Source organism: Ctenocephalides felis, unplaced genomic scaffold (genome assembly GCF_003426905.1).
Source record: "Ctenocephalides felis isolate EL2017-DRISC unplaced genomic scaffold, ASM342690v1 CF-g0.4_SCAFFOLD_00845, whole genome shotgun sequence".
Classification (NCBI taxonomy): domain Eukaryota; kingdom Metazoa; phylum Arthropoda; class Insecta; order Siphonaptera; family Pulicidae; genus Ctenocephalides; species Ctenocephalides felis.
The window spans coordinates 41,433,954-41,460,914 of NW_020536999.1; the positions used below are offsets into that span (position 1 = coordinate 41,433,954).

Consider the following 26,961-nt stretch of genomic DNA (forward strand, 5'->3'; position numbering starts at 1 on the left):
GATAATAGTTAAATTATCTATGATATATAATAGTATAGTATAATATAATAGTATGATAATAGTAAGATTATCATATCCCAAATTTAGTCTTATATTATAATAAGTTTTATATCATAATAAATAAGCGTAGGTATTAATAAAATTAATATCAAAACCAATTTATGTTATTAGTGGATATATTTTATATTATGTACTCAATGATTTCCTTATACTTATAATTGACTAGGTTTTCACAATATTATTGCTCAAGGTCAAATTGGACCTTTGTGCCCCGCCCTACCATATATTTAACTTCCTCTAGGGCAAGTTATAGTAATTGCAAAAAAATCGAAAATGAAAGTTTTTATAAATCTTTACGTTTCAAAGGTTTCTGAACATTTTGGCATACCTTAGAAAAAATGGATGGAAATGTATGTGCGTATGTGTGTGTGTGTATGTGTGTGTATGTGTGTGTATGTGTGTGTATGTGTGTGTATGTGTGTGTGCGTGTGTGTGTGCGTGTGTGTGTGTGTGCGGAAAACAAATTTTTGTCGACGATTTCGGGAACACCGATCAACCGATTTAATTAATTCAAAAAACATTCGATTCATATTCATAAGGAGACGTGCTGATTAGGTTTTGGCGAAGGCAGGTCTAGCCGTTCCGAAGATACGGGGCAAAAAGTGCCAAAAACGGTAACTCAGTTTTTGAGAGAACGGAGCGTCCGATTTTAATAATTCAAAAATCATTCTACTTGTATTGAGAAGATGAAGAACTGATCAAATTTTCATAAAGGCAGGTCTAGCGGTTTCGGAGATCTAATGAAAAAATGTCAAAAATGATCATTAGACATATGCACATCAAATTATCAGATATTTTATAGAGATTTTAACAATAAGTATAATTTTTTTTGCATTCCAATGGGTTCCGTACCAATGTTTATCCGTTAGACGGCGACGCGGCGCTTACGCGCTTTTACATTTTGTCTCTATGCAGTTAAAGCAGTACGATTGCTTTGAAAAAAAGTTCAGAATTTCCAAAATATGTCAAAATAAAGAAAACATTTTTTTTCAAAAAAAAAATTTTTCCAAAAATAGTAATTTTTTGTCAAAGTCCTAGTTTCTCAAAAATCTAATTTTTTTGAAGTAAAATTTTTTCAAAAATGTTAATCGTTTTTAAAAAAATAATATTTGGTACGGGAAGTTCCAGCAATTTGCCTTAAGGCACGATGCCATACGCCCCACTAGTTATATATTAATTTCAAGTTTAGTTATAGTAGATATTCAAAGAGGCGATTATTTAATCTATCTTTTTTTATTACAACCGTAATTTGTAATAAAAAGTTAGCTCTGGGATATGCAATTTTTAGCAAAAATCGAAAGTTCCAAATTCTTTTATTTTAGTTTAAAATATAGTTAAAGAAATTCAAAAAGACCATTAGCTAATCGGTCTTTATTAATTACAACCGTTTTTAACAAACAGTTTAGCAACTTTAGCGAAAATCTAATGTAGTAGTATCATATTATAGTACAGTTAATTAAAATTATAGTTAAAATTAATTTTTTGTGGTATGTAGTGTATTTATAGTATATACTATATACAATGTCACTAAGTTCGTTCAGTTCTCAAACAAATTAATTATAAGAATGAATTCCATGATAATATTGGCATTTATTTACAATAATTAGAAATATCCCTTTTCATGGCATTGCCATGCCTCTAATAATGTAATATATAGTCAGTCTAATATATTAGATAAATTCTAATAAAATAAAAAAATCTATTAAATATAAAAACTTTAATCGTAGGGTTGCCTTCCAAATATTGTCAGTATGTATCAAACCTCTATTAAACCTGAGTAAATATATTGATTACTATTTGCTATTAATACCTATAGATTTTTGTCACAATTATTTACAACAAATTATTCTGTTACAAAAAAATTAAATTTAATCCCCTAAACTTTCTACTTCATCCGATACAGTTTGTTTTCACATCGCGTCATTCACCAGAATGGATATTAAACAAACATAATAACTTTCATTATATTCTAAGAATGCCATAAACTTTTACGATCTTGGGTGGTACAAAACAAATAGTTATTCTTGTAAAAAATCTGTTTCAGATATCTGAAATACGACACAGGTATTTTGCACTTCGCCTGATATCAAATTTCCAAAGAAATAAATCGAACATTTTGGCAACAATGAGTGTCAAATTTACATAAAGTTTTATGTTTCTTGAATATATTGACACAATATTATAAAAATTTTATGATTTTTGTCACGCCAAGGATAGGAACATAGATAATTAAAATAAATAAACATAGTTGACAATAAATGATCATTTTAATAATAATCTATTCATTGATAAGCCCTAACTAAATAATATGTTCAAACCAATAAGTTCAAATAAGAACAAATTTGTATAGAATAGAATTTCTTTAATTTTTTTTTATTTAATTTAATCCCAAAAATACGCCAAATATTAATTTCACTAATATCATTTTAAATTTTTTCACAGTTATTTTGATGAAATGGGTAAAAGGCAAAGAAAAATTGAATTTAAATATGAAATCAAAGTGCATCCATATTAAAAAAAATTAAAACAATGAAAGAAAAATTAAAAAAAACAAAGTTTGCATAATAAACAAAATAAGATTGAAAAGTATGTTTATACGTTTTATAACATATGTGTATGTTCATTTCTTAATGAAACTAATGGAAGAGCGATTGATATGAATTGTAAAACAAATGGCGTTGTTACAATTAATTATTGTAATTAAAATAATAATTAGTAATTAAAAATCGTTGCAGAAGCAGATGGCATATTGATTAGAAGATTAGAATTAGTTCAATTCTACTAATTGGATTGTCGATTAAATACCATTCGCTTATGTAGTTCAATTAGCTAATAGTTAGGGTCGTTACTTTGGATGTAATAAATGTCAAAGGTCTATTTATTCCATAATAATAAATTGTTAGATTAAGTAGATAAGTATAAAATCAATTTTAAATTTCTGTCTATCGAAATTTTTTTTACAACAATTTATGACCATTTTTTTTAATTGTCCCTACTCAGTAATAGTTTTTATTAAGAAAAAAAATTATTGATTATCAATAATTAATAATTTTGTATTGAATGTTAAAAAAATACTAATTTGTATGGATTTTGAAATTTTTTTCAATATTTATAAAAATAACATGAGAGTGAAAGATAATTTATTCTTCAATCAACTTGTTCTTTATTTGCATGCTATTTCCTATGACCAGTCCAATAAAAAAAACAATTTCTTTTAAAAGGTATTTAATAAATACAAAACGAGTTCAATTCTTCATTTTATATATTTAAATTCAATTTTTAAAATTATATAGCAGTTCTCACTTATTAATATAAAAATATTAATTTAAAAAAGGTAAATATATCAAAAATAAATGAAACAAGAAAATAATACATTATAACTAATTTATTGATGGGCGAAAGTTGACAAAAAAAATTATTTTAGAAATGTTTGACAAGCCACAGAAAAATATTTAAAGGGCCGCATGAAGCTCGCGGGCTGCTGCTTGTACATCATTGCCGTAACTCATTCTGTATAATAGTCACTTCCGCGAATATAATTCCCTTGTCATTGTTTTCTGCAGTTAGCAAAATGCTGCTGGGAATAATAAATCAAATCCAAAGCCATTTAAAGTGCATAAATTTCAAATATATATTCAAAAGGCTCATTTATTCTAGTTCATGTAGATACAATTAATAACATAATTGTGATAGATCGGAGCCGCTAGCAAAATGATTTATTACCTCGTTCCAGCCAAAGACATCTTCAGTAAGTTATTTGAATGAAATAGGCTATATTCATAATTGCATTAAATTAGTCAGTTCATAATTAGATTTTGTATCATAAATGCAAAACAAGATTTTTTTAACTTTCTGTAGGGTAAGTGCTAAAAATGGTATTTCAGTTTTTGATAGAACAGAGTGCCCAGTTTGATTTATTTAAAAATCATTTTACTTATATTGACAAAATAAAAAACTCCTTAAATTTTTATGAACAAAGGTTCAGCGCTTCTTGAGATACGATGAAAAAAGTAAGTGCAATAAAAAAAGCACCTTAGTTTGTTTAAGTATTTTGCGTAATAAACACTGTATTTTTCCATAAATCAATCATTAAATTCACTAGACTTTGTGAAATCCATTAAAATGTTGTTTTATGTCTTAGTTTCAAAAATCCATTAGCAAATAAAATTAATTCAATAATCATTTTAAGACACAATTAAAGAAAGTTGCCTTAGGGCCCCCTTTTTTAGGGACCAAAAGGCCTCACACGAATATTTATAAGACCGTTTTAAACTTGTAAATTTTTATTACGCGCACATAAAATGCATCATTAGTAATCGTTTATTAATCCAATCTAGAGAATTCCGAGCAGAATCAAATGTCTATTGACCTCTGATTCCTGCTTATTGTAATATAGGTCGATTTTAAAATTGATTTCCATAGGAAACCGATGGCGTCCAAAATACTAATATATGCCATACAATGTATGTGCTTCGTTTCATTATCAGAAGACTTACTGTCGAGGTCGAACCATTAAATCTGTATTTATAGTTCAGTTCATAGATTGTAATAAAATAGATAATTTTGATTAGTGGGATCAGTTTGCGTAGTAAACAGTCTGTAATGTGAATGAATCCAATATGAATTAAATCAAAACTTGCATTGTCAAATGTACATCAATGTTTGCTAAATGCTATTGCTGTTATGTTCTAACAGTACGAGAAATATAAATAAAAATATTATACATATAAGCATAGAAAAACGATGTATTCTAATTGTCTATTTGAATAATAATAATTGTTTTTATAATATATAATGAATTATTTATACCAATGATTTAGTTTATTTTCAAAACTCTTATAAATTTTCTTCTGTTCCTTATTTATCTATGATGAGTACCTACTGAAACTTAATAATTTAACGCAATTAGCTATGTTTATTAAAAATTAAAATATAGTCACAAGAATCTCTGAAATATTTTTCTCATACATTCAAATTATTCAAAGATAGAGTATTTCATTTCTTAGAATAAAATTACGTGAAAAAGGTCAAAATTAAAATAATATTGGTATATTTTGATGGTAATTGAAGATTAGCCTTACTTAACACTTTATACTTTATAGTTTCGATCTTTATAGTTTCGATCTACTATAAATGAAATATTTCCTAAAGCAGCTAAAATATAAATTGTTCTTTATTTCTTGTTCTTCATCTTGTGTTTTTTAACTTTCCGTAGAGTTAGTTATAGTAATCGCAAAAAATCGAAAATAAATATTTTTATATATTTTTATCTTTTGGAGCAATAATATTTTGGCAAAAGTAAATAATAGATTACATTTTTGCGAAGTGAAAGTGAGCAAAAAGTAAAAAGGGAGTAGTTGTGGGAGAATCGCGCAACCGATTAGAGTTATTCAAAAAGCATATTGCTTGTGTCGACGATGTTTCTTGATTTTGTTCTTGTAGATAAAAGTCCTTGCCCTAATATAAGCACTTATATTATAATATATTTATATAATACGATGATGAATTTTATAGTATTTATAATAATTATTTTAAAATATTTAAAACAATTGTTAATACTCATTAATAAATTTTTATTTATGATTAATTATTTTTATTTCGCGAATGTTTAATTAATGTTCGGGAAGTTGCAGCAATTTGCCTTAAGGCAACATTCCCCACTAGTTTCGACTAAAATTTAACCACAATTCATTGATAATTATAAATATATTTGTGTTCCTTTATTAATTTATTCTAAATGCAATTATTTCTGGAACAAAATTCTCCTAAAAGTTTGTATTAACTAATAAAAACTAATGCCCAAAAATAAATCTCAATTTAAGAGGCATATAAAAAGATTTTTAAAACATCTTCGTGTAAGTGATAAAATTCGAGATCAGAATTAATTCGAGATCAAATCTCATCAAATGGTATTTAAGAGTGTTATGCCATCGCACAGCACGCCTAACAGCCCAATTAATCCCAATTAAAATGATCAATTGTCCCAGTAAGGTAAGATGAATAATGAAATATCATCTTAGAGAAAAGAAAATATTTATTGGATTAAATATTCGTGATCTGCCGCATCATAAACGTGTGGGCAGCTGATGAAATCGAAGATTACACTAACGAACCTGATGAACAAGGGTTACACAGGAATAAAAACAACGAATGGTAATGGTAAAGGTGATCGATTGAAGAAGATCCTCGCTTTGCCCTGGAGATTGCCATCTGTAGGTTGACTTAAGTCAACCCGAGGCGAACGGTTGCGACAGCCGACAGGGAATAAGGGATTTTGTCCTTTGAACATTACCTACCGCACTACTATGCTGGCAAGATAATCTATGGATTTTACACGAATAGAGTTATTTTAGACTATTTTAGATAGCTGTTAAGTAGAAGATAATGTTGATACAATGAAATCTTGACATTTCCAGTATTTATTCTTCTAGTATTTACTTCACAGTTTTTGTTATTTTGAACAATTTTTATAATTCATTGACATAGTGATATTGTTCTTATAACTGATATTATTATCATGATATCAGAATTCTGGATTCAGGCTTGGATGAATATCATTTTTATAGTCATGAAACGCAATACTATGATATATGATCAAAATTTCAGAAAGGCAATTTCAAAAAGGTTTACTATTTTGGATATGCTATATTATGAACACGTTTATTATAGGATTTTTTTGTAATTTATTAGGTTATTAACAAAACTCTATGAGATAAAGTATAGAAGCTTGTTTAAACTTTATATTTTTTATTTTTATTGTTTAAATTAATACCAATCAAAACATTAATTACATTCTATGGTTATTTTGATTTACATTAAATAAATATAATTATGGATAGTAGTCACACCAGTGGGTAATTACTATTAGATACAATTTAGTGGATCAAGTTAATATGCTATATGTTTTTAGGTCTTCCTAATTCTGGTGTAAGGTACTGCGACGATTTATGATCTTTATCTAATTCTCTAATTTTTTGGCCCATTTGACAATTTTTTTTTTGTAACAAAATTACAAGGTAGCTTGATTATTATCAAGTTTACATGATTATTATCATGAGATAAAATCCTAATCACATTTGGATACATCTGGCATTGAAGAGCAAACTTATAATTTTGTTATAAAGAAACCTGTCAATTATGCCAAGAATATAGAGAATTAGATGAAGATTTTTAATCATCGCGGTACCTTTACTGATTTTCATTGAAGAGCATCTAATACTGATTTGCATTGAAGAGCAAACGTATATTTTTGTTTAAAAAATCCTGTCATTTCTGCCAAATAATAGAGAATTAGATGAAGATCATTATAATCATGGCGGTACCTTATGATTCACTAAATTGTATCTAATTGTAATCCACTAAATTGTATCTAATAGTAATTAGTTAATTACCCACTGGGGTAACTACTATCTATAATATAATACCATTTAAGAGAATATAATTAATGTTCTGACTGTTATTAATAAAAGAAATAAAAATAAAAAAAAATGCAAGCTTTTATACTATCACTTATGGAGTTCTGTTAATAACTATAATTGTATAACATTGAATAAATAACAAAAAATACGATAAAAACTTGTCCAGAAATAGCATTACAATAGTAAACCATCTTGAAATTGTCTAATTTCTGAAATATTGACCATATGTCATAGTATTGCGTTTCATGACTATAAAATGGCAAACTTTTCAAATATATGAATTCAAATTTAGTATAAAATGTCAAATTTGGCTACTGATTGCAAGCATGTTTAAATTATGCTTCACAAGTGAAGGATCTTCATATTTGTAAAAAAGTTAAATCTGTACAATAAATTGAAAGACAGTATAAAAGAATGATACTATTGAAATTTAGTTCCGATTATTCGCCCAGATTAATCTAAACAATACTATTGACCATTTCTCAGAACAGAAAATTGCTCATAGTCATAACGATATAATCAATAGTAAGTTTAGCATTCAATATCCTACCATCAATTGCGATTTCTCTTTTATATTAAAATCCTTTGATAATATTAATATTCATTATATTTAAAAATGCCAAGACAATAGTAAGGGCATGACAATACCAAAACTTATTCCATTGGATTATCGCATTGGATTTGTTCACAGTAGAGCGAACACGAAGGCAAATATTTTTTATTTTTTTATTTTCGATGTTTTATGTCTGAGTGTTCATAAAATATTATTTATAATTAGCATGGTGCATTCGTATAAAGAACAACATAAAAAACTAGTTATTATTGTTTAACATGTACCTTTAACTGAAAAGATCAATTATTATTTAAATCATTTGCAGTCTACGAAAATTAAACAAACGAGTACAATGATAATTTATTGTCTGTACAGTATTGTTTTATTGGATATCTTATAATATATTCATGAAAACTGAATGATCATTGTTGATCTTAAATATTAACATCTTATACTGCTAATAATCTTGATAATTTTTATAAATTATATATCGTGTTTCTTCGATTTAGTGATGACTATATAAATTATTACGATTATATCTATAATTAATAAAAATATATTTATAACTTTACTCACCGATCCATAAAGAAGACCACATGAGTCCATGCAAAGGAAGAGGCAGGTGGCCACTGCCTGAATACGTATCTGGCCAACACTGATAGTTGTCCTCTGCAGGATCGCTGCGAACAACAGAACCTGGATGAATATTATATAGGATACTTTGGCTTATAATGGTAATACTAATATATTAACAAATATATGTATTTGTCAAAAACAAGGGTTAACAGATTTTGTAATAATTTATTACACTGACTCAACAAGATCTTTCTGAAAAAACATCATCTGCTTCGAAATTTTTTGGTAAATCAGTTTTTTTTTGTTTTTTTTTTTAATTATAATCTGTCACACATAGGACAATCAGTAATTGTTTTGACAGATTTCAGTAAGTAAGTATCAAGATATTAACGTTACATCATATTCCGATTTATACAAAATATGTTTTCGATTACCGACTTCCGATACAAAAAATTATGTTGTTTGTTTTTTAGCATCAATCAATAGATTTTGAGTAAATATCAATAATTTATCAATAAATAAACTGTTGTAATGATTAATTTTTATTATTTACTAGGTCTTCAAAAAGCAACCCAAAAGGTAATCTATGCTAGTCAGGATGTATTTTTATCAAAAAAGAAACAATTGATGTTATTTTCTATTCTAATGATTTTATTTTACTGTTATGTTATCAAGTAAAATGAATATCACTACCATTTGAAATCTAAGAGAACGTTCCACGGGATTTTAACTCGGAATCTTGTGGTTGCATGGTCGAAGCTCTATCAGGCCTCAAAGTCTATATCTCTAATTCTATAAAATCTAAATCCATAGTTCTATATAATCCATTGGAAAAAATTTACGAATTCTATGGAGTGTTAAATAAGAGATATATTTATTAGACAACAATCACATACTTTTATAATTTTAAATATTAAACTATTTAACTGTATCAATTATTTAATTCGCGAATTCTTTGTGCACATTTGTTAAAATTAATGTAAACAGATAATTAGATTACATAAATATCTATAAGAATATAAGTGGGAAATGGATTTATTAATTTGTTGGATTCGATAAAAATTTAAAAGAAATATATTTCACACCCATTAAGTATATTTTTATACTATATAATTACGTTATTATAATCTTATACTATTAATAAAATATACAGGTTCGAATTTGATCCCCGTTAAGGAAAACTTTATATCAAGTAGTAGTAATAACCATTTTCATATGAAAATATAGATCCAAAATATGTTCCGATTTGATTCCCGTCACAGATAACCTTATATCAAGTAGTAGTAATAACCATTTTCACATGGAAATATAATTCCAAGATATCTTTCCAAATGAAACTAGGCCTTCCAGACCATTGGATATGGATAAAATTAAAGATTGGAATGGATAAAATTAAAATAGACAACTAAAAATAAAATAATGGTAATTAAAATTTATAAATTCCACTTATTCCAATTTATAAATGCGTTCATCTATCACGAGACTTAGAAGAAGAGAGAGGGGTTTGATAAAAAATCACAAAATATCACGTGAGTGAGGAAAGTTCTAGTAAGATGTCAAGTATATTTATTTTTTTCCCTGAATAATAGAAATATTCATAATAAATTTCAAAAATTCAAAAATTGTGCGATTTTTTCTAGGTACTAAAAATGTGATTTAAATATCACCACGTATTGCCAATGAGGAGAAAGAAGCACAAAAATCCTTAAAATTCGATCACGTGGTTAATGAACGGCCCCTAAGCCGTGTGAAAGTCTAAAGCGTGTATATGTGATTGCATTTCAATGTATACGAGTTTATTTAAATTAATGAAATACTTAATAAGTGATAAGATAAAGAACGATATCGTAACCAGTTATCCAATGTTGGGTCAACGTCATAAACACTTGTACACAACTCAACTCGCAATGTATATCGATGCATATATTTGACACTAGGCGATCAACGACACTTGTTCGTAATAAAATACGCGATCTCCATTGATTAGATGCATATGCATAAATCTGTCATCTCCAGCCTTTTAATTTACAATTTTTTATTCGGACAACACAGCACATCTGATGGCAATTATAGAACAAGATGAATTAAACGAGGAGTCAGTTAAAAAAAATATAAAAGACAAAAATAATTTTGAAAATAAGAAATTCATATAATACTGGTTTGGGACCTTAAAATCATACATTAATTTCTAAATATTAAAATTTTAAACAAATTCTCTAGTAATTTACAAGTAGTTCTCTTATGTAAATTACAAATAGATAATTTAAAATTAAATGTAATTTGAAAAATTGAGTTGAATTTGAATAAAAATTAGAAGTAAGTTATATAATTGATTTCCAATTGATACGAAAAAAAGAAAAATGACAATATCGGTCATCAAAAAAGAAATTGAATAGAAATAAAGCCTAATTAGGCAGAGTGAGGTTTTTGAACATGTTAATAATCTAACAAGAAAGTTGTAAGAAGAATTAATAAAAACCCCAATCAAAATTTATGCTTGTTTATCTATGATCTAAATGTCCTACTAATGACTTTCTACTAACAGGTAGAAATCTATTTAATTTTTTCATTTTTTCATTTTCACTATTTATTCTGTCTTATTAAAATAGCAGCACAAATATATCACTTCAAACTTTTTTTTTAACTTTCCGTAGGGTAAGTTATAGTAATCGCAAAAAAATCGAAAATGAAAATTTTTATATATCTTTACGTTTCAGGGGTTTTTGAACATTTTGGCATACCTTAAAAAAACTGGATGTATGTGTGCGGATACAAATTATTGTCGACGATTACGGGAACACGGATTAACCGATTTGAATAATTCAAAAAACAATTAATTTGTATTGACAAACGAAGTACCGTTTAAATTTTTGCGAAGGTAGGTTTAGCGATTTCAGAGATCGAGTGAAAAAAGTAAAAAAATTACATTTGGCGATCAAAAATGACCATTAGACATTTTCACATCAAATTATCAGATATTTGATAAAGATTTTAATAATAAGTATGACTTTTGTGAACATTCCTATGGATGCCATGCAGTACGATTGCTTTGAAAAAAAAAGTATCAAAAATTTCGAAATTATTATAGCCATTTTTTTTAAATTTCAAAATTCTCAAAAATCTTTTTGTTCTTATTATTTGATATAGAAGTCAATTTCTGCAAGTTTTAAATCTACATATGAATATGCATATTGCTTCTAACTAACTGAATATTTTTATGTTCTTTACCAGTTTTTGGAATATTTTACCTTACAACTAGAATTATAATTAGTAAATGGACCATAAGCCTCTCTTTTAAACCAACTCACCCAGAATACAAAAGGAATCCTCGACAATAAAGCAAACATGGTGCCTCGGGCGTGAACTTGTTAGAAAAACAATTTGACAGATCTCGTCATAAAATTTAATTTATAATAACCAATATACTTTTTAAAGTGCCTTAAAATAACAAAAAAGCAAAATATAAAACAAGACTAGGTAAAAAAAGTCATGTTTTTTGAAGAAGCAGCTTATATTTTATCAGATCGCGAGATACATAATTCAATATAATTTTTATATAGTCTTATGCTAGTTTGGAATTAGCATAATGAGAGAGTTTAGGAATGACTTGTAAATCTACTAAATGGTAGATTTATGATACGTATACGCCCTCCAAGTCCTAAAAAGATTCACCATATATATCGTTGTGTGGTCTGATAAATAATTGCATTTTGTTAAATAAAATGCAAACACAAATAGAAACAAAAAAGCATTTTAAAAGGATGTACATGCATTGCAATAATATGTCGCGACCGCATTCGTGGGAGCGTTGTCTTGCAAACCATTCATTACAGGTCATATAATAAAAATTGTTGCGGCATACATAAAAATGAATTATTTTTAATATTGTTGTGATCATGAGTAGGTTTTGCACAAGCATAATTATATAAATTGCGAAGACGGTCATGTTAATTTGATGTCTATTGGTAATGCAGAGACTTCAACGAACTGCATGAGCGGTGCAATTATTAATTTCCTAATAGTGCGAATAAGATTTTACCATAAAATTGAAACTAAGTTTCACAAATTATATGATTCTATAGTATTTTAATATTTCAACATAATTATGTTGAAAGGAGAGCCTGCTTTAGAGGCTTCAAAAAATCGCTTTTGGGAATTATTAGGGAAGGAAATAAATATTTATTTAAACGAAACTTTCATGTTTCTTCTCAAATTTTTTCATCCAAATATATGTCATAATTTGCTGGGTACAAGCATTTTGCCGAGGCGCCGGGAGGGCGCATGTGTCGATTGACTGGATAGATACAGGTCACAATTTCCATCCGAAACCAAAAAAACAAAAATCTATATTTTCAATAGTATAGATTCTAGTTAATCTAAAAAATCCTGGAAAAATGAAAAATTCCCTAGATAGAAAATCATGTATTTTGATAAAAAAAATTCACATTAGATTGTTTAAAAAGAGGGTTAGTTAAAACTTTTGTTAAGGCTTTTTAGGTTCAACTATAAGAGAATTTAATCCTGAACATAGTCAATTTTGTCTCGTTTAGATAGGATGTTTAGGTTTTTTTCTATCTTGCCCGCCAATTAGGTAAAATGGAAAAAATGAAAAACCGAGAAATCACGCGTCGAAGTTTTCGTTCCGCTCGTATACATGCATTTGTTTCTGAAAGTTTAGGGATATATTCTTGACTTTTGGAAGACAAGAAAAACGATTTTTTAAACCTTAAACACAAAACACAAAACTCTAAATTTGTTGATTATCACCTGAGGGTCAAAGTAGTTTCAAGTCTTGTTTAAAATTAACGAATTTAAGAGAATCTTCTTCCAATTTTTCAAATATAGTACTTATTCAATATCTTAATAGGATATCCGTTATGTCTATAAATTAATGTTTATATTTCACACGTCTCTTTCTTCAGTATATTATTACAAGTACAAAACATTTAATAGTTCTATTACTATCTCCATTCCTAGTCGTGTCCAATTTATTAATTTCAAGCCATTCCGTGATCGTTTCGTTTAGTCCCAGGCGTGAACGTTCCCATGGCTAACTTGCTTGCCAATATTTGCATATAGATGAAATGCTTCTAGAAGCATTCAGTTAAAACTTATATGTCAACGCCCTACATTGTTCCCTTTCTATAAATAATCCCGCAAGAATAATTGTTGAATGAACAACTTAATTGAAAACATAATACATAAATGCCGAAGTTATGCGAGTGTCCGTTACTCTGTAACAAAACTAATGCATTTACTTGCTTATGTAACCTCATTCATAAGAAGTCTAAATACACAAAAGTTATTTGGAGATTCGAACAAACTGGGTGCTAATGAAATTGAACTATCGGAGAATTATTGTTGCACGCACATTGTTGCGAAGAATCAATACCCACTTATTCCAAGAGAAGTGGGCTTACGATATAAATCGCCTCTATAAGCCTAATTCCGGTAGAGTGAAGTTATTGGTACATGGATTGTAAGATTTGTACACAAGGAGCTGTAATTCTGTATTTATAATAAATATAATCATAGGGATAAAAAACAAGTAACCAATTTCCAATTACATAATCAGCTAATTTCAATTTATCAGGTTACCAACTACCCACATCGTCTTCAAAATCACAAATCTTCTAGTGATCTACTTTTCCTCAATTTTGAATTTTCATTTCTTCAATGTTACTAATAAGCAAAATAAATGACCAATATTTGCTTAGCATACCACATGGATGAAATCACATTTTTGGAAATATCAATGCCTGCTAGACAGTTTGTCACATAAAGACGTACGTGAGAATATGTCGCAGAGAGAAAAATTCCTTGAAATAACATTTGGGCTATTGAACGGAACTATTTCACGTATGAAATCACTTTCAATGAATTATTACTTAGGAACGTGGCTTTACTTTACAATAGTGCGATATGAGAGATTTGATATGCAACTCGCAATATGAAATATAGAATAGATTGCGATCACTTTACACGACGATCTTCATATTGATTTTATAAACAGAATAATACAAATCAACAGTATAACACACTTTCAAAAACTACAACATCATTCAAACCATATAGTCACTCAGCTTCTTGAGACATCAACTTCAAGAAGACTGAAGAAGAAGCTGCCCGAAGATAATATGGAGGAACCTTAGAACTACCACAACCTTATATGAACAGAATAGTAGAATCACTTATTGAAGTGATTCTCTAAATATGATTGTAATATTGATCCGATAAATTTATATGTGTGTTTGAAAGTGTGTGTGTATGTGTGTGAGTAAATGACATAAGCCAAATAGCTCATAGAATAGTCATGTATTCTGATTGCTATTGAAAATAAAAAAATTAAAAAAAAAGAAAGATTGCGATTACTCTGAAAAATTTTTCACATTGGAAAACTGAAGAAAGTATTTTGTTTAACATGTAAACATATACATTTTTTTACCATATACACACTAATCAAAAAAATATTCAAAATTTTCTACAATTTGTTGAATGTTGTGTGACAAAGTAGTTTTGTTGATTATTTTAATAAATTGTTTCAATTGTTGACTAATTATAATATAGTTCACAACAACAAATTATAAAATAGATTTTTTACCGATTGTCTTCGAGATTTGAATAGATTGAAACGTGGAACATTTCTTGTCCACGTATAAAGCTCACAATTTTGAATCGATTTTGAAAATTTAAAAACTGTTCGAGAGATATTGGCCAGAAATCCCGTTGAATAGTATTTGGTAAAAATCGGACAGGCCGTTTTTTTCTTAAATAAATGTAGAATTTTTTTCGCGATTTTAATGAAACTTTGTAGAACTATAGATTTTGTAGCCTGAAATAACATACTAAAATTTTATAGATCTACGTTAAGCGGTTTAATTATAAAATTTCAATAGATAATAATTACGTTAGGAGCTTGAATTCGAATCAGAATCTGCGCCACTGCATATGCTCGTTCTTCGGTGTTTCTTAGGTACTACTGCTTACAGTTGACGTCCACAGTTAAATAAAATACATTTCTCGAAAAAAATAGATAAATTGAAATGTGTTGAACAAAATAGTTTGATTTATACAATTATTTTAAATATTATAAGTGTATTTGAAAGGCATCAATTAAAAATTACATTCAATTTTAATGAAAACAAAAACGTTATTTTACAAAAATTAATAGTTGACTATTTTATCAAATACCTGAGTTTTAATTTTTATTGATTAAGTTGATTAGTATACGTTTTGCAAAGTTCATGCAACTTGCCTTAAAGGGCAATACAAAAAAAAATTTTTTCTGAAAGTAAATATATTTAAGAATACACACAAAAAATTTCATATCATTCTGGTGAATATTTTCGAAGTTACACACAAATTTAACAAGGAAAACTCGGCTGAGACGGAATAATACTTTTATTTTTATAAACGATTTAAGGTCCAAATTTCGTCAAAAAAAAATGATTTTTTTTTAAGAAGCCGCCATTTTATCAAAAAATATTATTTTGCTAATTCCTCCGATTAAATATTAGATCTATCATTACTTTGAAAAAATCTCTTTGGTTTTTTAATTTTAGATGATTCTCTTCAGAGATGAAGTTGTCACCGTAAAACATGTTTTTCGAGAGATGCTTCCGGATATCTGCAATAACTATTTTTAAATGAACATTTTTGAAATTTTTTAAAATTGAAATTATTTTTAAAATAATATTAAAATATGCCGTTATATGTGTATAAAATTTTGTATCAATAGATTGAACGGTTTTTTCAGAAAAAAATCGCAAAAAAAATTTTTATTTCGGTCCTTTAACTGTATATAGCCTCTTAAGGCAAAATGTTACTTACAACTGCAAAATCTATTTTGATTTCTACAATTATCAAATGGGTCAAATTATTTAATGGCTCAAATAAAATAAAATAATCTTTGATTCGCTTTGATTACAATGTATCCATTATTCCATAAATTATTTCCAATTAAAAGTGCAACTGAATTAGTTGGATCGTACCCGCCCGCCGACATACTTAAAATTCTGTCCGCGTTCGGAACACGAACGGTTGCGTGCTCGATAATAATACTTGTACCGCGGCGCAATGTTCAGTATGCAGTGTGACAAGTGCTTAATTAGAGAACTGATATACCGTGTAACATATATATTAGGGATGTCGAGTTACATATTACATCTTACATGTCGACTTATGGGTCGCTTTACTGGCTCACTGGTCCCGAGATATACTGGCTCGGTTTGCTCAATTTATTATGAGGAATTAATTTATTTCAAGATAAAGAGAATACTTGCACGAATATGTATGTCAGATAATAAGAATGCCAAACTGTTTAAAAAAAACTATCAAAGTTGATTTAGGCAAAACTGTTAACGTCTAAAGCTCAACCCAGGTCTAAGGCATATATAAATATAATTTAATATTCTTCATACAAGATAGCAATAATAAAACCTAATCTCTTCTTGTGCATTGTTTTGGAGTAAAAAATAATTTCTTTAATTTTAATGCATCCTAGGGATCCTTCAAGTATTACGTAAGCAGATTTATTACAATTATTTAACCCCCCTCCCCCTCCCCCTTGTCAGCAAAAGTAAGCAAAGTTCTTACTATAGTGCTTTCGTAATACTTGAACGGTCTCCTATCCATAAACCGTCCCTCAATCATTAATCCTTTTTTTAGATATGCAGATTCCTTGAACTAATTCACAGGTCTGATTCAAAATGATTTTTGAATTATTAAAATCGGACGCTCCGTTCTCCTAAAAACTCAGTTACCGTTTGTGTCACTTTTTGCCCCTTGTCTTCGGAACGGCTAGACCTGCTAGACAGTCAAAAACTAATCAGCACGTCACCTTATCAACAGCAATCAAATGTTTTTTAAATAATTGAAATTTGTTGAACCGTTTTTCCGAAATCGTCGACGAAAATTTGTATCCGCACACATACACATACATCACACATGCATACATACATACATACATTCATTTTTTCTAAGCTATGCCAAAATGTTCAGTAACCTCTGAAACGTAAAAAAAATATATAAAAAATTTCATTTTCGATTTTTTTGTGATTACTATAACTTACCCTATGGGAAGTTAATTACACGAACTTTATACTAAAATATATAATAAAAGCATATACTAAAACTTCAACCAAGTATAGATACTAAGTTCTTATAAGAACAGTAATATTTCAAACTTCATCTAATAAGTATTAACTCAACCTTCAAACGATCTCTTTCTATAATTTACCTTATGAACTAATCAATTCAAAACAATGTTAGTCCAAACTAACCAGAACTAATTGGTTGAAAACAAAAACCGTGATGAAATTCTCATTTATTTTTAACCTGAACTCTGTTATCAATAATATAGATTTTCATAGAATCCGATTCATCGAAAATAAATAGTAATTTTATAATAAATTAAATTATAATTTAAAAATAAGTACATTAATAGACATTTTATTTCCTATATATTGTTCAGTTTTTAGTGCAGTGGTGGCAGTAGCCTGCCATTAAACTGCAGGGATCTTATTTAGATATTTCAATATTATTTTTCTTTTTTTATAATTGAATCTTTTTGTTTTATATTATACTCCTAATAAAAGATGCTCTCTCTCTTATCCCTTTCAATTTGATCATAATATTATCCCTTTCAATTTCCCAAACAAGTTCTGCTCATCGTTTCCATTCACAGATCCGAGAATAAAAGAATTATGAAAAAGTTAAAATTATAGACCCAAATTATATTTCCAAGGAAAAATAACCGCTAAATATGACATTATATTGTCAATTTAGCTTATAGAAATATTTATGTATTTCTGATTGCTGAATAAATCAGGGTTAAAAAAAATGACATCAAAAAATATAATTAAAAGTGTGTAAAAATTTTATCACAAAGAGAAAGGGTAACAATCGGGTTGCCTTCTAATAGGGCTAGGTAGTAGACAATACATCACAAGGGAACTAAAAATATTTCTGATTGCTGTTCAAATAATAGCAATAATATTAAAAAAAAACATTTAAATATATATTATCCTTTTTATGCCACAACTATGTAATAGAATTATACTCCCCTGCTATGGGATTGATTTAATACTCCCTGTTGTGGGATTGATGGATAAAGTTCTCATAAGTCAATTTTTACGAATCTGAAGATAGTATCAAAAAATTAAATAGTTTCTGCAATATTAATAGACAAATTCTTGTTTAATTTTTAAAACTGATGATACTGAATTTAGTACAAGTAATGTATCTAATATATTCTTCCGCAAATAAATTTTCCTCCATCCGATCAACCATTTTATAACAGATTTGGTGAAAAATAAGTATAGATTACAATACATTGGTAACTTTTCACAATCCATTGTAAGTACTATTCTTTTTTTTATTTTTATTATTATTTTTTTTTATTAACATGTGCTATATATACCTAGTAGACACGCCGCTGGGTGTTGCTACTTTCTTCTTGTTTATATTATAAGATAATGATTGTTAGCAATCTCTGCTTAATGTTAATGCCTATGTAAAACAGATTGCAGAATAAATTAAATAAAAAAAATCTAAGTACTATCATATATGTTACAAATACCTGGAAGAAATAACAGAGTAGAATTCCGGTGACAGTGCAATATAGAAACTTGGACTATCCTACTGCAAAACGGATAGGTCCGTCAGCGGTAAAATATTGCGCAAGTGCGTTTTACTGAATATTTATTGTAGTTATTATTAAATCGTAAGCGAACATTGTACAATATTATGAAATCGCGAAGCCGCTTTTAGAATTTATTGGCCAATATATGGATCAATGTACGTGCAATTGTATATACTGCAGTGCAGTATGTATTACTGAATTAGGTTGTTATACAAATGCACGATACGAATCGGTTTGTAATCAAAAATTCAAAAGTTAATCAATTGGCTAATTTGGTTAGAAGCTTACACATAATACTTTCAACATTGGATTGAATGAAATATAAACTATGCATTCAGTCAATACGATTCAATATGGTCGAAGAGTACTATTAATAGCTAATTTGCGACCCAAATAATAACAAAATATATTACGGTATTTCTCATATACAGGGTGTACCAGAACTCAACATCAAGCCAAATGAGGTGATAGTATTATATTTTGCCAGTCTTAATGTTTTCAAACTGCTCCTATGTATCTGATATATTAAAATAAAAAAAATAATTGACTTGATTTTCTAAAACAATTAATTAGAAATTATTACATAAAAGGTTCAATGACTATTTAAGATATCATTAATATCAGTCTTCGTTATTTTTAGAACTGGCGAAAGCTTGTCAAGTGAAGTCAAATGTAATTCAATTAATCTGTATTATCGCGGTTTGCTCTAATCTCTTGGCATTTGATTCAATTTCATTCTGATAATACACATATGATTAATTATTATTTTATTATTATCATTTGAATAAAAATATATTATTCTCATTCTACACTAAAAGAAATTTTGAAATTTAGTATCTAAGAATTTAAATATAGGTACGTGCAACAGAAAGTAAATTAAATTTTTATATTATTAATATTCGACGCCATTCTTATTTGTAATAATAACCAATAAACATGTAATATTTATTACAATGGATTCAAGATATTATAATGTTTTTCGTAATAAATATTTTATTATTATCATTAAAATGAAAATAAATTATGTTCATTTTAATCTAAAATAAATTTTGAAAGTTAGTATCTAAGAATTTAAATATATGTACTACACACACAGGAAGTGAATTAAATTTTTATATTATTAATATGCGACGCCACTCATATTTGCAATAATAAACATGTAATATTTATTACAATGGATTAAAGATATTATAATTTGTTTCATAACTATTATTTTATTATTATCATTAGAATAAAAATAAATTATTTTCACTTTGATATAGAAAAAAGTTTTAAATTTAGTATCTAAGAATATAAATATACGTACGTGTAACATAAAGTAAATTAAAATTTTATATTATTAATATGCGACGCCACTTATATTTCCAATAATAAACATGTAATATTTATTACAATCGATTCGAGATTATAATTTGTTTCATAACCACTCATATCTTATTAAATATTAATTTTATGATTAAAGTAATAAAATCTTTTAAATAAAGTGTGCTATGAAAATGTTATGCAATTAACAGTAAAAATATATTCGCGTGTTTGAGATGTTTTCACATTTTTGATAATATTTAAATTCTATTACATAGCAGACAGTTTTTTTTTCTTTTATTATTATTACTATTATTAATAACAATGAGAAAATTAATTACATCCTATGAGTTGTTTTGATTGACATTAATTAAATATAATTATAGATAATAGTTACCCCAGTGGGTATTTACTATTAAATACAATTTCACTGCATCAAGTTATTTAGTCATACTTCTTTTAATCTTCTTCATTCTGGTGAATGAAGCAATGGAGCAACGAGTCTCTGTATAAAGATTACCATACAAAATTATATCGCTCATGTACCTGTCATCATTCTAACAATAAGTAGCTTTGATTGGCTAGATATAATGTACCAATGCCACATTAGGTTTGCTAAAGTAGCCCCAAAGCTCTATTCCGTAAGACCAGATAGGAATTATGAATTATCATTTTATAAATCAAGATTTTGTTCTCGAGTCCTAATTTTGGGGGGATATGAACTAATTGGTAAGCAATTAATTGTTAACAACTTGTCAGCATTCTGTGCTAAATGTAATTATGTTTATAGATTGCAGAATAAATTAAAATAATAAAAAAATTGAATTATGTCCGATATAAACCGACAAATCAATAAACAGCAGGTTTGCTCTAAAAATATTTATTTTATAAAATACACAATTTATGCAAATTTTATCAATATGTATCTTTATTAAGTTACTTTGTCGACCTGCACAATCAACAAAAAAGAGAATCTAAAAGTTAAAAAGCTAAATGTTTACCGATCCTATTGTGATTTGAGATCTGTATTAATTCCAGTCGACACATTCCGCGGATCAATAACAGGAATTTAATAAATTCAGGACTAATCGTCTAAGGACCGTATCATCGTTACCTCATAATTTATCAGTGAAACGATGCTCGGAAGACACACGAAAAGAACGCGTCGCAGAGGACGTCTTCTAAATGGTTTCGGCTTTCGGGGCGGTTCCAATGTATTTATCATATTTTGGTTTTTGTGTTCTCTGTTTGGGAAGGAACACAAATTTACAGTTACACGGGGTCAAATCACTTGGGGTGAATACCATAGAGGCGTCTTATAATTATAATATAATTCTAGTGATGCATTATTAGAAGCTGATTAATTGAAACTGAAATTAGTTATTAGAAAGTAATTTAAAATCAAATTTAAAATGATAATTATAACTTACAGCATTAGTCACATGCCATGTTTAATTTGAATCCAATCATTTTTTATACTGATATTGATTTTATTATTTTGTACTTCAAATTAATGAATGTTATAATTAATATTTTTAAGAAATAAATAAAGCCAAAATCATATAATTAAAAAATTTAATTAGCGAAATAATTTCTTTTATTATTAATTGTTCAGTAGTATAGCTAATCCTATAAAGTAATCCTATAAAAATGAGTTTACATTTATTTTAAAAAAAGACAAGTTATATGAACATGCATTATTTTAATGTTCACAATCAATCTCTATATATTTCAATAAAACTCAAATAGTTGTACAAAAACAAATTATTGAAGTATTTGTACTAATTACAGAAAAAATATGTTAATTACTGCAATTAATTTATATTGAATATTTATGATCCTGTAACTAAAGAGTACTGATTGTGAGTATAGTTTATATTATACAGGGTGTTCCAAAACTAAAAGTCTACCCGATACAGGGTGTTATCTTTATTTATATCAAGTATTTCACTATTTTAAAATCCTAATTAAATGCACCATCACTTGATGGAACAGTAATATACTATAATACATTAAAAGGGGTAAATTAACAAAGTTGACCAATTTTGAACATTTCAAATTCATAGTTTAATAAAAAGTTTTAATTCTTGTAAAAACATGAGTGGTCCTAAAATGGTGTCGATGTGGTCCTAAAATGCACTTAAAGTATAAGTGAACAAAAGAAAAAAAAATAACCAAAATAACCGAAATGGTCACAATTTCACCAAAGCTCACAAATTCCATGAGCTCCAAAATATTTTCAATAGTTTTTTGATATAAACTAAATTATTTTTTATATTTTTCAAGGTCCTTAGATAATTTAATCATTACACCTTACGTTTGATAAGAGTAATTATTTAAATATATAAAGCATCTTAATGAAATTATGATTAATGTTTCCAAAACTTCTAATAATATTTTAATCTCCCAAATTATTTTAATAAAGAAGATCGAAGAGCGGCGTGCATAAAAATGTGCATTTGAAGCTAAACGAGTTAATTAAAAATTTAGGAAAATTATTACAGCGATAATAATAATAATAATAGCATAACCATTATTATAAATATGTACCCAAATTTTATTAATTTAAAACTAATTGAAATTAAAATGGAACTAATAAATATTAATTGAAATTATTTTTTTTTTGTAAAAATGCAGGTTGTATCCAAAATAAATTAAATTCATATACGAGTATAATTCAGAGAATGATATTTCTAGTAGAAATTGATTTAAGATTAAAAATAAGTTTATGAATTTATTATTAAGAATATAAAATGAGTATGTTATCTATGAGATGTCGGTTTATTGATCATTAGCAAACATTAGGTTATGAAGGAGAAAGTGTGACAACGGAACTATTCATATTTTAAGTGTCGTACGTGCTAGTACTAATTTAAAAGTTCGTAATTAGTAAAATTACATAAAAATATAAGTGGAGTTCCGTCGCATCTAAAAATATCTTCTAAAAATTTTCAAATAAATTTAATTTAGAAAATCGCTCATCCAAAATCCCAAAAATATATTTGAGGGTAGTACGAAATTTTATTATAAAATAAATTCATACATATGGTTTTTTGTAAGAAATTCCCAATTTTAGTTTAAACAAGCAGTAGCCTGTAGTCATTTAGTTTAGTTTCATTTTATGCATTCATCGAATTATTCCATTTACTTTACATATTATGCATTTAGGTAGCATAAATTATTATTATTAATTTTATCATGTCTATATTATTACATTACATTATCACATTGAATTAATAAGACAGATTTACAAATGTTGTCATATTATATTCCTAATAAAGTGATTTTCCTCTTTATAAATGCAAATATAATGTAACTAGTACTTCGTATGAATAATAAGATTCAGATTAAAACTTACTGCTTCCTGATCTACCATATATAAATTTATATAAAATAAGGTAGTTGATTTATGAAATCAATAAAAATATAATATTTACGATATTTGCTTTAGAGATCTGATAGATGTATTTACTTATAAACTCTATCTATTTAAAAACAGTCTATATTTTAATAGAATATAAAATCAAATTGATAATTAAAAATAAAGAATATGCTCTATATGTACCAATATAGAGCAATCTAGAGTAGTTTCTATGATTTTTTAAAACACAATTAATATAAAATTACGTAAACAGATATTTTACAAGAAAAAATAAAATAGAAAAATAATAAAATTTTAATTAATTATAGGATAAGTTTTCAATACAGTATTATTTGTGTTAGATCATAAGACCAGGTATATACAACCAATGGAAATCATTAGTATCAATGTTGGGTTGCCTTAATGAGAAGAAGTAAATTAAATTATTTAAAAAAAAACAACATATCAGTTGGTGAATGAAATGGTTGCCTTAATGAGATAAGGCAAATTAAATTATTTAAAGAACCAACATATCAATTATTGAATGAAATAATTTTCAGATAAATCCACAAAAAAGTTATCAACATCTGGATTTTTTTTTTACCAAAATCCAATCATACATCGACCTGATCATTTCACTATACCATTAATGCGCATTGAACTTCGATACAGTTATAAAATTGACTGCAATTCAAGCCAAAAAAAAAAAACTACTGAAAACTACTACGGTTGTGAAGGCCCTTTAATGTGATCACAGTTAGTCAAGAGTAGCATCTGCATCTTGGTCAGTTTTCGTGTAACAATTCATTGGGAATTCGAGTTTGATATAATTTGATGTTGGTGTCCGTTCGTAAATAGCGTGACAACTGCACGTGATGCCCGAGATAATTTTAGAATACCTATGTGCCGTGAAGACCGTTAAGTATGCGATAATCTGAGCGCGGTGGCGGCTCATCATCGAGGAGATCATCATCAGCTACTTTTACTTTACGAGAAATATGAGGACCAGGGTAAATAGTGAAGTATTTGTGTTCTTGTGGTATAAAATAATTGGGCAATTGCCCTCGGGCAGGTTCGTGATCTTAGTTAGACTCCACATCGATTGGGCCCTTTCAAATCGAGTGATTTCCTATTGCCCTATTGCAGATGTGAGCTATTTTCAATTCGAAACATATTTTTTATCTATATTTGCCAGTAAAAATTGACATCGCTACTGCATGATGCCAGATAGTCCATAGCGAGTTTGGAACTCATGACGACGTTCAACGAATCCGTAATCTAACCATTACACCAGTGGTTTCCAATCTTTTCTTCCTTGCGTCACAAAATTATGCCTAATAATACAAAATATTATATAAAATGTACATACAAACATAACTATTAATTATAAGAAGAAATATTTATAAATTTAATGAAAACAAATCGTAGAATAATATTTAACACAACATTAAAAAAAATTAATGCAACGGTTGAGCCTGTTTTTTGGCACATATTTTCTCTTGCATTGATATATTTAAATCGCTTAGTCTTTGAAAAATATCAACTAAACACGAAAATTTTGCGAGACACTTTGTGTTCTAAAACAAGCCTGCTTCATCTCTTTTGTTATCAGCAAGAATAAGGCAATGGTATATAAGAGTAAATTTTCTTAAATATAAAGTAAATATTGCTATTATAATTTGTTTTAAATAATTTATTATAAGGGATACTATAATTACGAGTACCTAATCTTTTTAGTTTTGAAAAATTTCTATTATTGAAAATTTCCGATCCAGGTTTGAGGAGCGATAAATTAATCACAATGAATGAAGTAATTTTTAATATATTACTTACAATTTATTTCATTTCCAAATTTCTTAAAAATATCGTATAAAATTTGTAAAAAATAAATAAATAAAATAATATTTTTGACTAGTAATCATCTAGTAATTAAAACCTGACTGTTTTATGCTCTATTGTGATGAATTTCACCTTAACAATGCTTTTAAAAAGACAACCCCCAAGATTTCCCTAATTATATTTTAAATGTCTTTATCATTAGAATTGTTCTGATATTAATAATATATTATTCAATTTTATGCAAGAAAATCGGAGAAGTGCTATTCTCACTTGGAACAATAATTTTGAACTTATTTTTTAATTAAAAATTAATGTTACTTTAACAAAAATCAGATATGTATAAAATAAATATATCTCATAGTGTGACTTGATTATTGTAATAATTTTAAATGAAATAGAAAAGATTAGAACCTGGTTCTGTTCTGTTCATTGTCTTTTGTGATTTTTGTGCATACGACTGAAACTAATTTTTTGCTATCTATGCCATTTAAAATAAATAATATTATTTAAACTCTCTATAATAAACCTATTTAACTTTTTGCACTCGTACATTCCACCGATACAACTCATTTATCGTCAGTACGACGACATACGAGCGCAAAGGTTAAAGTACAGAGTTAACAGATCAAATAAAACAAAATATTTTTATTATAAAAAAAGTTCTTGGAATTATATTTTAATAATGTCAATACTACAAAATGTTTCATTGCATAAAGTTTACCGGCGCTTTCACTATCAATTACGGAGAGCACCTAATCTTCGCGTAGGTAAGTTGCTTGGCACGTGTCTATTACGGATGTCACCCATGTTGATAATCGACTTAGATGCTTCGTTGGACAGTCCAGATTTGATTGATAAAACTGTCATTCGACTAATGAACATAATATTTAAATATGCCAGGAAAAATACTACATTTTAATTGAGATGTAAAATGCTTTTAATCAAAATTTAAAAATCTATGAACCTTAATTGAAATTTATAAATCAATGAGCCTTAATTGAAAACTTGGCTCAAAAACAGCCATATTTGGCTCAAAAACAGGATATTGGAAGATATAATTAAAATTATGATTAAATACTTTTTTATATAATAACTTTCAGTATAATTCTTTCCAGAGTCATATTAATGTTAATTCGATGCAACTGAAATAATCTTTATACAGTAGAATGAAAAATTTTGTGCGTCAATGATTTTCGAAATATATTTTTTT

General features: G+C 27.4%; 1 protein-coding gene across 1 annotated transcript in view; it reads right to left on the bottom strand.

Annotated features, from left to right (window-relative positions):
- Positions 1-26,961, bottom strand: part of LOC113383330 — a 59,244-nt gene that overhangs the window by 31,092 nt on the left and 1,191 nt on the right. The window contains exon 2 of the mRNA XM_026621605.1: positions 8,608-8,727. Coding sequence (XP_026477390.1) covers positions 8,608-8,727 — 120 coding nt within the window. The remainder of the gene's footprint in view (positions 1-8,607; positions 8,728-26,961) is intronic.